Raw genomic sequence first — 17,907 nt, 5'->3', positions numbered from 1 at the left:
CAAAACAATCAGATTCTACACAGCCAGCTCAAGACTTTAAATCTGGCTGCATGGCAAATTGCCTAAATAACCAGTCAACACTTCTCTCTAAAGCTGTGATGGACGGTATTCTGGAGGCCAGGAGGCCCAGCACCAGGAAATTCTATTCAGACAAATGGAAAAGATTCTGCGCTGGAACCAGGCTAAAGGCCAAAATCCCCTTGTCCCAGCTATTCCTCAGATTCTTCAGTATTTAACTGAGATGTTGCACAAAGGACTTTTCTTCTCATCTATTAAGATCCACACCTTAGCTATTTCAGCTCAATACAACACAAATCCTCCTACATTTTCACATCCATTACTAAGACAGTTCCTCAGAGGGGCTAAGAACATAAGACCGCCCCGGAGAGCACCAACACCAACTTGGGATCTCAACTTTGTTCTGGAAAAGCTTACACTTCCGCCCTTTGAACCAGCTTTCACTGCTGATCTACAGTTCCTATCATGGAAAACTGCCCTGCTGCTAGCAATAACTTCAGCACGAAGAGTCTCAGAACTACAGGCTCTAATGGCAGTGGAGCCTTTCATCATTTTTCATCAAGACAGCGTCTCTTTACGAACTAACCCTTCCTTTATGCCAAAGGTGGTATTCAGTGTGGCCCTAAACCAAACCATTCATTTGCCCACCTTTTATCCAAACCCCCAGAACAAAGGGGAAAGGCTCCTACACTCTTTGGACATTCACAGGCAATTACATTACTACTTGGATAAAACTAAGGCTTTCAGAAAATCTGACCAGCTCTCTGTATCCTATGCTGCAGGATCTCAAGGAAAGGCTATCTCAAAACAGACCATTTAAAAATGGATAGGACATTGTATCCATTTTTGCTACACACACACACCATGTGAAATCTGTGCCTGGTAACATCAGGCCCCATTCCACCAGGGCTACAGCTACATCAACAGCCTTCCTCAGAGGGGTACCAACCAAGGATATTTTGGAGGCTGCAACTTGGAGTTCAGTGCACACCTTCACTAAGCACTATCACTTACCTCTGTACTCTAAAACCAGAGCTGGCTTTGCCACTACAGTTCTGCAGGGCCTACTAGCCTCTCCAAACCCTGTTTAGTTCCACCACCCATCCTTAGCTTTGGGATTCAACCCAAGAGTGATGACTGCAGCAGTGTAACACGATGAACATAGTACAGTTTTGTACCTACCATAAATGTAGATGTTCGAGTGTTCACACTGCTGCAGTCCAGGTTACCCTCCCCCCACCCCCTCTGAAATAGCTGGACTTATCTATTCCTTTCTATCCTATACAACCTCTGTGGTGTATTTGCTTGTGACTGAAGGTATTGTTTAATTTTTATATGTATATTTTTATATAGCAATATGTATTGCCTACCTATTGGGGGGGCACCTGATATCTGGGGCAAGAAAAACTGAAGAAAATGGCGTCGGATTCATAGGTTCATAGTTTCAAAGGTAGGTACTAGGCTATCGGCCCTAGGTCCCATACAAGCCTAGTTAAAAAAATGTACCCTGGCTTTTGCCACCCAAGAAAATTATTTTCCTATGCCCCTGTCGAGCAGAGCCACAGAAGTGATCCCTGGGGTGAATTTCCCATTTCCCATCCAATCATCAAGATTTTTCTTGAAGAGTGCTAATGAGGAGCTCTGTTTGACATAGATAGGTAGTCTGTTCCAGAGTATGGGAAGTGTCTGGAACAGGAATCTATCCCTCCAGCATGTTCTGCTTATTGTGGTGACAAGGTTAAGGTCCCTAGAGTGTGTAGCTCGGAGGGATTGGGATTTCTTTAAGTGGAGCATGTCCAACAGCTCTGGGTTTGACATAGCTTTGTATGTTAGGCAGAGATCGCCCCTGAGTAGCCGATATGCGATGGAGTAAAGCTGTAGTTTTTTGAGACGGTCTGCATAGGGCATCTGTTTGAGGCCAGTAATCCTCTTTGTGAGGTATTTCTGTGGTCTTTCCAGTTGTTGTAGATGTCTTGAGGTACATACCAAAAGGGGTGTTGTACTCTATAATGGGTCTAATGAGTGATGAGTAGAGGAGAACAATGACATCTTTTTTTCTGGATGAGAATCCTTTTGTGATGAGATGAGCCACGTAGAAGGATTTCCTGACCACTGTGGCAATGTGATTACCAAAGGAGAGACTACTGTCCACCTGTGTCCCAAGGTCTTTTATCACATTTTCAGCATTAAGTAGACTACCAGCTATGTGGTAGTTCATGGGTACAGAGTTTTTACCAAAGGGGATGACAATACACTTTTTGGCATTGAGCATCAGGCCATGGCTTTGACACCAGGTATCTGTCTCTGTGAGGCCCTTTTGTAGTTTGTCCATATCGTTAGGAGTTTCGATTATGGCTCCTAGTTTGCAGTCACCTGCAAACTTTTTAGCCAAAGACCTTCTGTGTTGGCCTGCACTTCAGAGAAGTAGATACCAAACAGGAGAGGACCCAGGACTGAACCCTGTGGTACTCCACTTGTCACTGGTCTGATGTCGGATTTGGAATCTGCTACTTTCACAGTGTGGGTTCTGTCCGTGAGCCACTTGGCAACCCATCTTATGACATGTGGATTTATACCTAGTTTAGTGAGCTTATCTATAATTCCAGAGTAGGGGATGGTGTCGAAAGCCTTGGCGAGATCTAAATAAGCTGTGTGAACCATTTTACCATCATCTATGGGCTTTGGTGACTGCCTCAAAGAAGTCAATCAGGTTTAGGAGACATGATCTGCCTTTTACAAATCCAAACTGAGTAGGGTCCAGAGTTTGGAGATGACCAATGTCTTTGATTATGAGTTCCATGATGATACGTTCCATGGCCTTGCAAACCAGGCTCGTCAGGCTAATGGGGCGGTAGTTCTCGGGGTCCGTCGTGACTCCCCCTTTGTGGAGTGGGATAACTGTCGCAGTGCGCCATTCAGTGGGTACAAAGCCTGAGGTGAGGCTATGATTGAACATGGTACTTAAGTAGGGTGCCAGTTCATTTTGTAGTTCATGTAGAACGCAGCCTGGGATATTGTCAGGTCCCGTGGATGCTGTGTTCTTGGCTTTGGAGAGTGTTTTTTTCACCTGTGCAGTCGTGATTATAGGAACTTTGCATTCTTCCGGTATAGAGATGGGCCCTCTAGGGGGTGAGAGGGGGGTAAAGTTAGCACTGAACCTATCTGCTAGGATGTTGGCAATATCAGTTGGTTCTGTATATTTAGTGCCATTATGCTGTAACTCAGAGCAGATCTGAGTGTTCCCATTTAGATTCTTGACATAGCTATAGAATGCTTTGTGGTTGTCTTAGTCAGTGGCAATTTTGTTTTTGTAACTAGCTTTGGAGGATTTTATGAGGGATCTCAGCTTCTTACTGAGGTTGACCCAGGAGTTCCTCCAGTCATGGGATTTTACTCTTTTTTGCAACAGTTTCTTTCTTCTGTTGTAGAGTTTGTTTATGGCAGAGGACCACCAGATTGGCTTCCTTTTTTTGGAGGATAACATCTTGGTTCTATTAGGGATAGCATGATCCATGCAGTTGTGTAAGTGCTTATAAAGTGCATTTGTGTAGGATTCGGCAGTCATACCTCTATTGTCCGTCTGCATGGGTGTCATTAAGTTTGCCACTTCTGTCTTAAGAAGTGTGAAGTTGGCTTTTGAGAATTTTTTTACGATGGTTTCCCTAATTGAGGCTGGGATGTGGATGTCTAGGCTGATTAGCTTGTGGTCGGATCTGACCAACGAGGAATTGACCTCTGGTGTGGAACACCGGTTTCCCATGTGGGTGATGACCAGGTCTAGGATATTGCTGCCCCTGGTGGGGGTGTGAATAAGTTGATCCAAGGCATTGGAATTTATAAAGAGTTGGTACATGAGTAGTTTTCCCAGTTAATGGTGGGGTAGTTGAAATCGCCCATTATTAGGGTGTTGGGTTGTACCCTAATACTTTCCAGTGTATCAAGAAATGAGGAGTGTGAATCCTGGGGCATGGTGGGGGGTCTGTAGCAAGCTACAATTTGGATTGCGGTCTTGCCCAGAGTTAGTTGCACTTGGATAATCTCGGATGCATTATGCTGTGCAACTAGCCTGGAGGTGTGGATATCCTTAATGAATATGGACACACCTCCGCCTTTAGTGCTTCTTTCTGGGTTTGGTGGCCGAAAGGTGTGGTATGAATTGAAGCCTGGTAATGCAGGGGTGCTCTCTGGAGCTTTGAACCAGGTCTCTGTCACTGCACAGATGTCAATGTTCTCCATTTTAAGGAGTGCCTCGAGTGTGCCTCTTATATACCCCTGGCGCACTGACGTCAGGGAAGAAGTGACAGCAACTGACGCCGGACCAAGACTTTGGAACTCGGGCTGACTGCGGGACCACCTGACGGCAGGATAACCCAAGAGTGATGACTGCAGCAGTGTGAACACTCAAACATATACATTTATGGTAGGTACAAAACTGTACTTTTTGCACTATTCTGCATACCCACAAACACCATCTTAGTGCAGAACACTACTTGATGGGTTGATATTCCAGAGTCTTTTATACATGAGTCATACTTCTGGGTCTTACCAAGATAGATGGATTTTCTTCTGTAAAACTCTGCCAGCATCCTTCTCTAATGTGGTCAATCCAGCATCAACCATTTCTCATCTGTCTACAGCCAGTTCTTCCACTGAGTGGACTGTTAGGCAAACAATTTGTCTTTGGCTTGGACAGGACCAAAAATCTTTATTCCATGGAGCTATGTAATAAATATTCTCATGAATGCCTTACTACTTAAATGATTTTAATAATTAATTTTATTTTCATTGTTTCACACACTTGTTTGCATCTTTCTGTTCATAACTGCTCTGCTCAGCTTGTGCAGGTAGATGAAAATCAAAATGTGGGCTTGCATACAGCAGATTGTTGAACATTTGTTATGCAGGACCGGAGTGTTGGTGTATGATTAACTCTATTCATGGTTCACATGTTCTTGTGCTGTGCAAGTATTAGCTGGGTAAAAGTGACCTCTCTAACTGCCATAATATTTTATAGTTGAAAATAAGCACAGATTATAAATGGTCTGTACAAGTTTTATGGTGGTATACTTATGGGTCTAATAGTTTTTATATTTTTTAGCAAGTCAAGAAACTTCATTGACAGAGAATATCAGTAGTAGTATTAAACACACCTCTGCAAGAAAAAAAAATCTATGGAGAACAAAAGCAAAATGTAATAGTTAACTTGACAAAAATACATATTAGTATGACCCTATAGTACTGTTTGTAGATACTTTATCTACAAAGTATGCAATAGTCTAAGTTTAAGGTTTTATCATTTATGTGTTGAGTAGTTGTCCTGTAGACTGTTGAAATCAAATTACTGGTTCACTGTTATTGAGCAGTGTATAGCATAATATCCGATATGAAAATGTAGTAATATTTGGTCACTGAACTGTATTGCACCACTTGATGACAAGAAGATATTATGCACTATATTGTATATGTAACCTTCTTTTCAGTTAGCAGAGCCTAGATAAAGATTACCTACAAGGAATGCCATTCCTTTGAATGTATGTATGGGGGGCAGGTATTAAACCTATTAAGAAACCTTCTTCTGTGGATCACTAGTGATATCTGCATTGCTTACTGTACTTATTTCCTTGTTTCACTTGAAAGTTACTGTTTGTCATTTTTGCATTTAAGTTACCTGTAACACATTGCACTTAAGTTACCTGGCACTTGCTCACTAAAGCAATTATATAAGTCAGCACTAAAAATTAAAAGCACTACACCCTCACTCCCCACTGGCCCTTGTTTTCAATTATTAAGGAATTCCCAATATTATTCTAGCATGTCCAAAGGTTAGTTGTCAATCTCCTCTCTGGTCCAGCTGGTGAATCTGGGAATCTTGAGGCAATGTTACAACTGCCTCATGTACACAGACAACCCTCTCCTCCTCCCAACAAATTCCAACACATGTGAGAGATGCAACCATATAGCCAAACTGGAGGCTAAGCTCTCTCAACTCAGTACTGGCATAACCAGTCAGGAAGAGAAGGAAACCACACTCACTACAATTCCAGTCTCACATAGACCTACCACGACAGCAAACCAAACACATAATCACACAAAAACATACTCGGAGGCTCTAAATAAAGATCTGCCTAAGCAGCAGAGACCTCCAAAGCAGACACCCAAGCAACCGCTACCCCAAAACAAAACACGTGCAACACATATCTCACAAAGCCAGTGTGCCGAACAGTCACAGCCCTTAAGACTAAACAACACACCTGATACATTTGTAATAGGTGACTCTATCGTCAGGCACACTGACATCCCGCTCACCAGGCTGAACAAGGAGAGGGTCACGGTGAGCAGCCTGTCGGGCACTAGGATCCGCCACATAACACAAGCACTCAGGTCACTCCAAGGCAAGTACAAATATGACTCAGTCATTGTCCATGCTGGTGTGAATGACCTGAGACGTACCTCCCTGGACTACATGAAAAGAGACATAAAGGAGCTCTCTGAGCATGTAGCCCAGGCCGGTATGACCCTGACCTTGAGTAGCATCTTACCCTCACCAAGAATGATGCCACAATATGAAGACAGGATGATCAATTTCAACAATTGGCTTAAGTACTGGTGTCATTCAAAGGGGATCCAATGCCTGTCAGCTTGGGATGATATGCTCGACAAGCCACAATGCTTCGCTAGGGACGGCTTGCACCTGTCACCCTGGGCTTTCGGATATTGGCAAAGGCTCTTGCTACCCCCATAGTGCCTTTTTAGGCAAGGCTCAAAAGACAAACCCACCTCCATAGGTATCACAAGGGATAAGAAACTAAGAGTAATGCTACTCAACGCCAGAAGTCTAAATCTCAAGATGCACACACTCAAAACTCTCCGTAGCATGGAGAACATCGATATCTGTGCAGTAACAGAAACCTGGTTCAGCGCTCCCGAGAGCACCCCAGCACTACCAGGTTATACCTCATACCATGCTTTTTGCCCCAAAACTTGGACCGAACCACAAAAGGAGGGGGAGTATCGATATTCATCAAAGATACCCACACCTCCAGGTTGCTGGCAAAGCACGAAGCATCAGAGACTATCCATATGCAACTAACAGTGGGTAAAACTGCCTTCCAGTTTATAGCCTGCTACAGACCACCCTCCCAAACCCAGGAACCCCACTCGGCCTTCCTGACAACACTGGAAAATATGAAGGTCTCTCCAAACACCATTATATTGGGCGACTTCAACTACCCAAACATAGACTGGGAGCATTACTCTAGCTCCAACACCCTAGCCCAAAGGTTCCTAGAATTTATAAACTCAAATGCTATGGAACAACTTGTTACCACTCCCACAAGAGGGGAAAACATACTGGACCTGATCATCACCAACATGGGGACTCTATGCTCCAGACCAGAAGTGTATCCCTCACTGGTAAGATCAGACCATAAACTAATCTCACTGGATATTCACATCCCGACCCCCTGCCCAGAAAACCACAGTGAAAAACTTCTCTAAAGCAAATTTCACACTCCTCAAAACCGAGGTAGAATCCTTCAAAGCCCCCGGGCCTGTGGAAAATACGTCCCAGACCGCAGAATCCTTTATAAACACATTCTATGAACACCTTCAGGAATGCATGGATCATGCAATCCCAAATAAAACCAAGACCCAATCCTCCAAAGGCAGACGTCCTGTCTGGTGGACCCCAGCCATAAACAAACTATACAATAGAAGGAGGAAGCTACTAAATGATAGAGCAAAATCCCAAAAAGGGAAGGCATCACTGATCAGTATTAGCAGAAACTACGGGCACTCATAAAATTGTCTAAGGCCAGCTTGAGAGAAAAATTGCACAGGACACTAAGGATAATCACAAGGCTTTCTTTAGTTATGTTAGGAACCTGGGTGGTAATTCCCAGATATGCTCAGAATTAGTCCAAAATGACAAAAAATACACTGAACCCACAGACATTGCCAACATCCTAGCTGACCGGTTCAGCGCAAACTTCTCCCCCCCTCCCCACCAAAAGGGCAAATATCTATCCCAGCAGAGTGCTGCCCCCCTAACATCTCAAATGCTCAGGTAAGAGCCGCCCTCTCCAAAGCAAAAAACACAGCATCAATGGGACCAGACTGTGTCCCAGGCTGCGTCCTACATGAACTCCAAGAAGAGCTAAACCCAAACATAAAACTACTGTTCAATCTCAGCCTTACTACAGGATATGTGCCCAAAGAGTGGCGTACAGCAACAGTGGTCCCTCTCCATAAAGGTGGTGCCTCAACGGATCCTGGAAACTATCGCCCCATAAGCCACACTAGCTTGGTCTGCAAAGCTATGGAAAGGATCATCATGGACCTCATAAATAAAGATATTGGGGACCTACAGACACTGGATCCTACCCAGTTCGGCTTTAAGGGCAGATCCTGCCTCTTAAACCTGGTTGATTTCTTTGAAACTGTCACCAAGGCCATTGACGAGGGGAAGGTGGTCCACACAACCTACCTGGACCTCGCAAAAGCCTTCGATACAATACCCCACTCGGGCATTATAGATAAGCTCACCAGCTTAAATATAAACCCCTATGTCACTAGATGGATTGTAAACTGGCTCAAGGACAGAACCCACATGGTTAGAATTGCTGGAGCACTGTCAGACTCCAAACCAGTTACAAGTGGTGTCCCACAAGGCTCAGTCCTGGGACATCTCTTGTTCGGTATATATTTCTCGGAGGTACAGGCCAACACGGAAGGACTGTGGCTGACCAAGTTCGCAGATGACTGCAAACTGGGCCCCATAATAGACTCTCCAGCCAACACAAGCATCCTCCAAAAGGGCCTCATAGAAACAGACAACTGGTGCCAGAGCCATGGCCTCAAGCTAAATGCCAAAAAGTGTATAGTCATACCCTTTGGCAAAAACAAAGTGCCCACAAACTACCACATAGGTGGTAATCCATTAAGTACAGAAGAAGTAATTAGGGACCTGGGGACCCAAGTTGATAGCAATCTCTCATTTGACAACCACGTGGCCAAAGTGGTTAGAAAAACATTTTATATAGCCCACCTAATCATGAAGGGATTCACATCTAGATCAGGGGAGGTCATCGTGCCTCTTTACTCATCCCTCATCAGACCCATAATTGAGTACAATGCCCCTTTTGGGATGTACCTTAACAGACACCTGCAGCAACTGGAAAGACCCCAAAAGTACCTCACCAAGAGGATCAAAGGGCTCAAACAGATGCCATATGCTGCCTGGTTAAAGAAACTCCAGCTCTACTCAGTGGCATACCACCTGTTCAGAGGCGATCTGTGCTTGACGTATAAAGCCATGTCCAACCCGGAATTAATGGACATGCTGCACCTCAGAAAATCCAAATCCCATCGAGCTACGCTCGAGACTTGAACCTCAGCACTGAAATAAATAGGACATGCTGGAGGGACAGATTCATAACCCAGAGGCTCCCTTCACTCTGGAATAAAATCCCAGTCCAGGTTAGGCAGAGTCCCTCATTGACTCTCTTCAAGAGGAATCTTGATGAGTGGATGGGAGATCGTAGGTTTACCCCGGGTATCACTTCTGTGTCACTGTTAGACAGAGGCACAGTATACTAACCTCGAAAAAGGGCATAGCAAAATAAATTTAAAATGGGTGGCGAAAGCCAAACACATTCTGGCTAGGCTTATAAATGCCCTAGGGCAGATAGCCTAGTATGAACCTATGAACCTATAATGAAGGAGTGATTCCAATGTAGTGGGAACATTTGCCAATGCTTAAAAATGAAGCCCACAAAGGATGTACACACTAGCCTAATTCACTTATCTTCAGGGGTGTTGTGTTCTCTGTTCTGACTCAGTGTTCCAAACAGCTAAAAATCAGAATGTGTATAGTCCAGCAGCTGGGGAACTGTAGCCCACGTCATTGTTTTGAGAAGTGTTTTCTATTTTCCTTGATTTGTAGGCAGAACCATATGTGAAAGTAGTTTGCAGCTTTTATAACACAGTGCCAGCAACTACTAGAAGGGAACTAAAATGTAGTAAATAAAATGCTGCCTTTGATGGAGCATTTTGAAAAAAAATAAATAAATAAAATAATGAATATTAGGCAGGTGAAAAAGCCGAAAGACACAACATACCAGGTACTTAGGTTGAGCACAAACTCTGTAGAGATACATAGTTCCACTTTTCTGATGCGTCGTCTGATAAGGATGATTGGGTATCAATTTCTTAAGTCTAGAAGCTTTTTTTTAGGTATTGTCTGTTCTGTTCATTAAATTGTCAAGAAATGCACAGGCTTCCTTCTGTCCAAAAAATGTCATTTTTCTGTTTGAATCTGTCACTGTACATATCTCATCTAGTTGTATTAATCAGTTGCTGGCATACTGTTACCATTTGAAATTTTTGTAAACTATCTTCTATTTTTCTTCTACTTTCAAGGCAACTCTAGATACCAGTAAAGTGGTAGAAACCAATAATCCTAAAACTGATGTGGTGGGAGAAGATGCTATCCTACAGACTAGAACGTATGATTTGTACATCACGTATGACAAGTACTACCAGACTCCTAGGCTTTGGTTGCTCGGCTACAATGAGGTATCAGTATATGTCCTATCAACTTAATTTTCTTTTTTTGAATTAATACATTTCCATAACTGCGTCATATGCTTTTCAATGTATTTAAGAAATGCATTTAATCCATATCCCCATCCATGTAGAAAGTGTTAAATACCTGTAGGGATGGAATGTGCATACCATTCATTGTGTGCAATAAATATTAAGTTCATTTCAGTAGACTCGGTCTGTTTGCATCTGAACAGCATTTTGTTATATGGTGGTCTGACTACTGTGGCTAATGCATTTTGCAGCACCAACTATAATGAGACCCAGTGAAAACTCATTTTATTTTACTGGTTCAGATGCAGAAACTGTACAAGAGTGATGGTACAGTGGTGTGTAGTTTATCTCAAAATCATTTTTAATTACTGTTGTTTTTCACTGTTTCTGCTTTTGGGCTTTACTGCCTAAACATAAAATAATGTGATTTTTTATCTGTGTACTACAGATCTTTTTTTCAAAACTGTCTTAAAATGAAAACAAAAGGGTTGGTGCTGGAACATTTATTTTCCTACCTGCATGCTAAATGAATGGTGACTTGAAGGATAATGGGCTGGGGGTTTCCCAAACAATGTCATCTGGCATGGCAGTGGTAGTACATCTGTTTTACCTTCCCACAGCTTTGTTAGCAAAAATACTAACATTTAATCAAGTGTGCTGCTTTGGAGGGGGCATGCTATTGAAACTGTCTGGCTGACTTTTCATGAACAACACTAAAATGTTGGCTGCATTCATTCAAAATAATTTTCGCAACCTTAACTGGAATTATCATTAGAGATATTGATTTGGCTACCAGACACTGAATGCCACATTTCTGTCCATTCTGTGGTCACACAGTATGCATTGCTTTTGGTTTGTGCACTGGTGAGAGATCGTGTGCCAGACTCCAATATATGAGGTAGCATGGTTTACAACATGGAGACATCTGGACATTTATGCAGAAAATTGTGAGGCCATGCACTTTGGTGAGAGTTGGAGTTCTAGGAAAATGTGCATGCTAAGATCATGTAGTGCTATGGATGACAGTAGAGCAGTATAAGGATGTGTGGACATTATTCCTGTGTTGAATCATGAACGATAGTGGTGGGGCTATTCAAGATTCTCATGTGTTGCTGAAGAATAGCACAAGATATAAAGACCTTTCTCGCAGTTGTTTAGAACAGTTGCATCTAGTGTACTTTGTCTAGTTCTTTGACAGTTTCGAGGAAGGGGAAGCTTCTGTTAAGTTGCTTTAACCATCTGTGTTTTTTTTTCTTTCCATGTTTCTTGAAGATTTTTGAAGAATGGCGATGCTTTTATTTTTTGCTTCCCATCAGACATTTTTTTTTATTTCTACAGGAAGGAGCTGAAGGAAAACTCCCTAAAGTTTTTGTGCTAGCTTTAAAGAACTGATGCAGCTATGGTCTAAGGGCTACTTCTGGTGGAGGTAGTTCATAAGTTAAGAACTGCAGAAGGACTAAGATCACAAAATAACCAGATATCCCTGGATGTGGGAGGGTGAGGCAATGAGCCATCTAAGTATCTTGTAAATGGATATATATGAAAAGTCAAAGCAAAAGTCTTATGAGAAATCCATGGAATTCATAGAGGAAACGTCAAGCATGGAAGAGTCAAATCTTAGATCTAGATCCAAGAGTGCAGGTACTTCACTGGCATGCAGTACCACATTTATTGTGTTATGGTCAGTCATTCTGATAAGAGTCTATTAATTAAATTAAAGAATTGGATGTGGACTTTGGGGAGTACAGACCCTTTGTAAAATGGGACAGGATAATCCTGCCTAAAGTGCAGGTGGGATTGGATGTTACAGATGTAGATGGGTATTTTAAGGTAACACATTTTGTATTGCTTAAAAGATGTGGTGACAGGCAATATGAAACAGGATAAAAATAAATGACAATAGACTGGATTGGCTGCAGTTGATAAAATAACTTGTAGAAGTGAGCAAGAAGTGGAAAGAGGTATATATCATATCCAGGCTGTATAAGCTAATTCATGAAAATAAAACCAAAAAATACCAGTGTGTCAAAATCAAAGTTAACTGCCAAACATTACTTTGAGGTAACACTGAAACCACAACTTATTTAGCACCTTCATCTGTTATTGTTAAGATTTCTTCAGAATGAATACCTATTAAAAAATGTTTATACTTCAGCTTACAGTTGCATTATGTCATACACCATTAGTAGACAGAGTTTATAGTTTTGCAGCTCTGTTCTTTAAAATGCACTTAATGTTCAAACTATCCCTTAGCCCTAGTCTTATATTTGCCCTCAATTTGACTTGCCAACACAGTTTCTTTATTTCAAACAAGTTAACATCACCTTTGAAATAACCAGTTTCTACTCAGTCAAGCACAAAAAAAAAATCTTTTCACAATTTATATATGTTGTAAAGTGTTTCTTCCCATCATTCTGTGTGATAGGCTGTACATGTTTGTATTCCCATTTTGAAAGTTTGATGGTTGTTTTCTCTGTGTAGGAGTCACAACTCTCATAGGTAGCAATGTATTCAATCCATGTACTGTTTAGTTATTGAGGTCTAGTACCTGTGGATCTGTCACATTCTTGTATAGTTACAGAGGGACTGTTTTTCAAGCTGAGGTGTAGAGTTTTTTAGATGGGTTTTTATTCAGAAGTCTTCACAGTAAAACAATGCTAAACAAGTTGTGGTTCCAGTGGTCCCTCAAAGAGGTGCTCTTTTTATTGAGTTAAGACTTAATAGATTATTCCTGGAAGTGAGGGATATATGCTGAAGGTGTATTAATGAATAAAGGGATGATCAGCAACATATATTCTGGGGTTGTGAGGCCTTAAGGGACCTGAAACACAAACTACAACAGGCAGTTGTGTTTGGGTATTCAGCAGGTGACAGTGAACAAGAAAATGCTGCTTTTGGGGATATAGATGGATGTGATTTTGGATTCATGTTTACAGGAAATTCTGTGGATAGTATTGCTAGTTGCAAAAAAAAAAAAAAGGTGTATGTAGGAAATGGAAAAGTATGGGCAGTCCAGATATAGGTGACAAAGGGGTGGGGGATTGGCATAATGGTTAAGGTACTTACCTTATAGACACAAGGTGCAGTGTTTGATTCTCACATGGGATAATTGGCTAGGCTTAAAATAGCCCACAAGGGCAGTTAGCCTAGTACTAATCTATGAACCTATGAACCTAATATTTAGTAGAGGGAATACGTTTTTGAAGCAGACTTGACATGGGTTGAAATATTCAGAAGTACCTCCAGTTCAACATAGGTTCAAACAAGAGGAAGCTTAACATGCTGTGCTGTTTAGTTACAAAGTGTAAATATTCAATAAACTAATATAAATAGTTGGTTTAAAGCAGTGTTAAACGTGTGAGATGAGAGTTGGGTATTAACGGGAATCATGTGATAGTATATAGTTCAGGTTGTAATCTCTCACTTTACTAGAATTGTGCAGACAAGTCATATACAGTCAAAAGAATAAATGTTAAATTTTCATAGTAAAGACTTCAAAAATAGCGGGCATTTTCAGAATGTGGTTTTTTTTTTTGCTTTTCCCTTTAGTTGTAGAGTATCAAAAGAGAATTCTCTTCGTTGATAGCAAATTGACATAAAACATAACACTATTGGTTATTGTTTCAGTCTAGGAAGTTCCATCTGTTGTTGTGTCTTTCGGCTTTTCCCAGTTAGGGGTCGCCACAGTGGAACTCTGGTCCGCTAATGATTGGCGGTAGATTTTTACATGCTGAGTTGCCATTCCTGACGCACAACCTTCAGTGAAGGTACGCCCATTCACGCATGTCTCCACACAGAAGACGCTCTAGCTGAGAATCGAACCGGACAGCGTCTTAATGTGAGATGACAATGCTACTGTAGCACCACCACCGCAGCATGGATGAAACTGAATGAAACTTGAAAGTATGTCTGTTAGTATATCTGAATTTGTGCACCATGCTTAAGACTGCAATGTGTGATTTGTTTAAAATTACTAATGAAATAAACTGTTGTGTATCTAAGCAAATAACTGCTCTTTACAGTCCTAGACAGCAACTTTTTTAAGTAACTGCTCCATACAATACCAGAAAATAATGCTGTAGAGTAAAAACTGAGTAAAAAAAATGGTGATGGAGATGCTGTAGAAGATGTAGAGCTATGGTGGATGCCTTTGAAACGACATTTATCATTATAATGAGTAGTGAAGGTGTTCATGAGAGACTAACAACTGTGTTGCTTGTATACACTGGGAGAGAGACGGAGAGAAATGGTAGGTAAGACTTGACAAGCTGCATTGTTAGGATGGGTTGAAAAGGAAGCTCAAGAGACCAGGAAACATCTGGTAACTGGAAAGGTGGAACAGTTCAAGGCTGACTTAGTACTAAAGTAACTAGGAGTCTTAGAACTAAAAAAAAAATCTGTTTTTGCCATCTCTTTGTTTTCTCAGCTGTTTTAATAACTCAGAATCACTCCCACTACTTCTTACAGAATTTTAATGTCTTCTGCAAAATGGCTGCCAACAGAGCTTGGCATATCAATGCGATCCTGCTTTTCTTCAAGCCTTTCTCTTTCCCACAATCTATTTCAAGTCTGCTTTATACGAGTTATGCTAGACATAAGGAAGTAGTGGTGTATTCCCAGGCCATTGACATATAATGGGATTAGTGTCAGTCAATGTCTTATACCTTCTGTAAAAGGAGTGCTGCTTCTATTTCTTGAATAGCTCTCATTTGTTTGCATGTCTCAGGGCTTGTTTTACAGTGTACTAAGGAGTTCTACAGCTGCAGATACAACACTAGCTAAATTGCAGGCCTTTGTCCAAAGTATCTATTTGTAGTCCAAGATGAATTGATAGTCCCTTCCCTCAACACTTTTCCTTCAGGTGTCAAAACTGCTACTGCTCTGAGGTATCCTTGTAGTTTCACGTATAATTGGCAGATGCTACTGCAAAGGAAAGTGTTTGAAAGTAATTTTGTTCCCTAATGCCAGCAGTGGAAATATTTTTATTTTCATTCATTTGTTTATATAGATAAAGTACTTCAGATTTCCTTTTCCTAGTTTAGCACGTGTAAGCTTAAAGTAAATTCAGCTGTATGTCATGGTTGCCACCAGTTTAGTCAGCAGAAGAGGTTTCTTTCAGGGGATCTGTGCACCAGGTATGCATCCTTGAAGGATGTCAAAAGAAAGTATAAAATACATTTTTATAAACTGTATTAGTGCACCTAATTGATAGTGTTGATACCCGTCTCACTTCTAAGTCCTAATTTGGGGAGTTTTGTGTTATTGTGGTGAGGAGGACATAGCATGAAAATGATAAAAGTGTTGATACTTTACAAAAATTATTATAAAATATTTTCTGACTTTTCTCTAAATGTCACGGACATATTTTATACTTTGTCATCTTAAAATGTATTGTAGTATAGAACATTTAAAAGTTTAAAGCTTAGTATTTCAATACTGTGATGCTTATGTAAATTTGTCATACGAGGTGACAGTTGCCTTTGAAACATTGACTTATTTAATTGCTGTATTTTGCTCTGAAATGGCATTACTACATTGGAAGAAGCTGTGAATCATTGCAAGTTCTCTTCCTCTCTGCAATAAAGATAGTGGAAAGCAGTTTCACACCTCTGTCTTTTTAACAGCAGCTGCTGAGCTCCTGACATCAGGAGCTCAGCAAGTCTAATTAGCCACATAAAATTGTCAGCAGTACCTGACTACAGATTTCTCTGTCTGTGGATGTTCTTCATCTCACATTGCTGCAGTCCTTACACTTGGGTAGTCCGTAATATCAAAGTATAAGGCTGCGCCGGTCAAGGCGCATTTGACTGACATCAATATCCTCAGTCTTTTGCCGCATGGTCCGATGCAGAAGCAGCAAGTTTCAGACCAATATTTTAGTTTTTCTTGCCTCAGTGGTTTACCGGATGTCAGAAAAAGTGAATAATTGTATTTCTTGTGGGAAACAGATATAGAGACTATCATACTTTGTGTATTCCTTGTTTAAAGGTTAGATTGTGCCAGGTTAGTCTTAAGGACAAAGCAGTTAAGCCTAGGCTAGAAGAACCGTCCATACCAGACGTCGGTTCTTTGGAGGTGTCGGTGGAGCTGGTGGTTCCACCGGAGGTTTCTTTGGGATCCCACAGAATTTGTTATTGCAGGATGTGGCCTCTCAGGAGGCAGGTCAGGCTGAAGGGGCTTCTCAGGTTACTATACTCCCTCCCTTCCTAGGGTGGTTAGGCCCCTCCTTCTGTTTCCAAGGCTTCTCCCAGAGGCAGGCCAGGTTTAGCTTCAGTTGGTGTCACCCTAGTTCTTGCTTAAAATGGCAGAAGATTTGATTACTTTGATTACCCTCCTGATAAGAGACCTAGGGTGGAGCCTGAGCTAAGTCTTTGGCTGAAGACTTGCAGGAGTATTCTCCTTATTCTGATTCTGATGTGGATGATTCTACTCCTTCTGCTTCTCCTCCTGAGGATTTTTCTTTTTCAGAAACTCTTCATTCCATGAGGGAGCATTTTAAGTGGGAAGGTCTGGACTTCTCTGATTCCAGGAAAAGGCTTAGGAATTTTTGTTTTAGGCCTTTGGCTATACCTCCTGTTTTGGATGTGGTGGAGGATGTTTTTACAGAGGCTTTTCTTAATCCTGATTCTTTGCCTCCTGCTCCTGTTAAACTGGATAGGTATTACAGGGTGCCTGAAGCTCATAAGTATCTTTTTAAGAGTCCTAGGGCAGACCCAGAAACTGTTATTCAGGGGCCTAAAGGTGTTAAGGCTTCTGTTGTCAAGAATCCGGTTCCTACAGATAAAGAGGCCAGGGCCTTGGATAGATGGGGAAAGAAAGTTTATACTTCTTCCACTCTAGCTATGAGGGCTTTGAATTGCCAGTTTCACATGTTGAAATACCAAAACTATCTCCTTTCACAATTGAAGTCTAAGGTTGATGCTCTAAGGTATTGATTGTAAAGAGTTACAAGATTTAGTACATGTTCCTGAACAGGTGGGTAAGCATTCTTTGCAATGTGGTTTTGATGCTGTACAGGCCTCGTGGCTGCCACTGGGTCAGTTCTTCGCAGGCACGCCTGGCTGAGGGATCAGAATTTATCTGACCATGTTAAAACAAGGATTTTAGATGCTCCTTTACAATCTGATGTGTTGTTTGGTTCTCCTGTTGAGGCAGTTTTAAAGAAAATGGAAGACAAGGCTAAGTCTATGCAGACTGTTAAAGATTTTTGCAGGTTCAGCCTCCAAAGTTTAGTAGAAATTGGCCTACTAAGGGGTGGATCCTTCTTATGATTCCCAGTCTAGAGGTAGATCT

At 41.5% G+C, this 17,907-nt stretch overlaps 1 protein-coding gene across 1 annotated transcript in view; it reads left to right on the top strand.

Annotated features, from left to right (window-relative positions):
• The window catches only part of ATG3 (autophagy related 3), a 1,040,279-nt gene that overhangs the window by 716,092 nt on the left and 306,280 nt on the right, over positions 1 to 17,907 (top strand). Inside the window, exon 12 of the mRNA XM_044072369.1 lies at positions 10,438 to 10,593. Coding sequence (XP_043928304.1) covers positions 10,438 to 10,593 — 156 coding nt within the window. The remainder of the gene's footprint in view (positions 1 to 10,437; positions 10,594 to 17,907) is intronic.

The sequence above is a fragment of the Protopterus annectens genome, chromosome 5.part0 (genome assembly GCF_019279795.1).
Source record: "Protopterus annectens isolate FY-2018-M chromosome 5.part0, PAN1.0, whole genome shotgun sequence".
Taxonomy (NCBI): domain Eukaryota; kingdom Metazoa; phylum Chordata; order Ceratodontiformes; family Protopteridae; genus Protopterus; species Protopterus annectens.
This window is presented reverse-complemented; position numbering and strand designations above follow the sequence as displayed.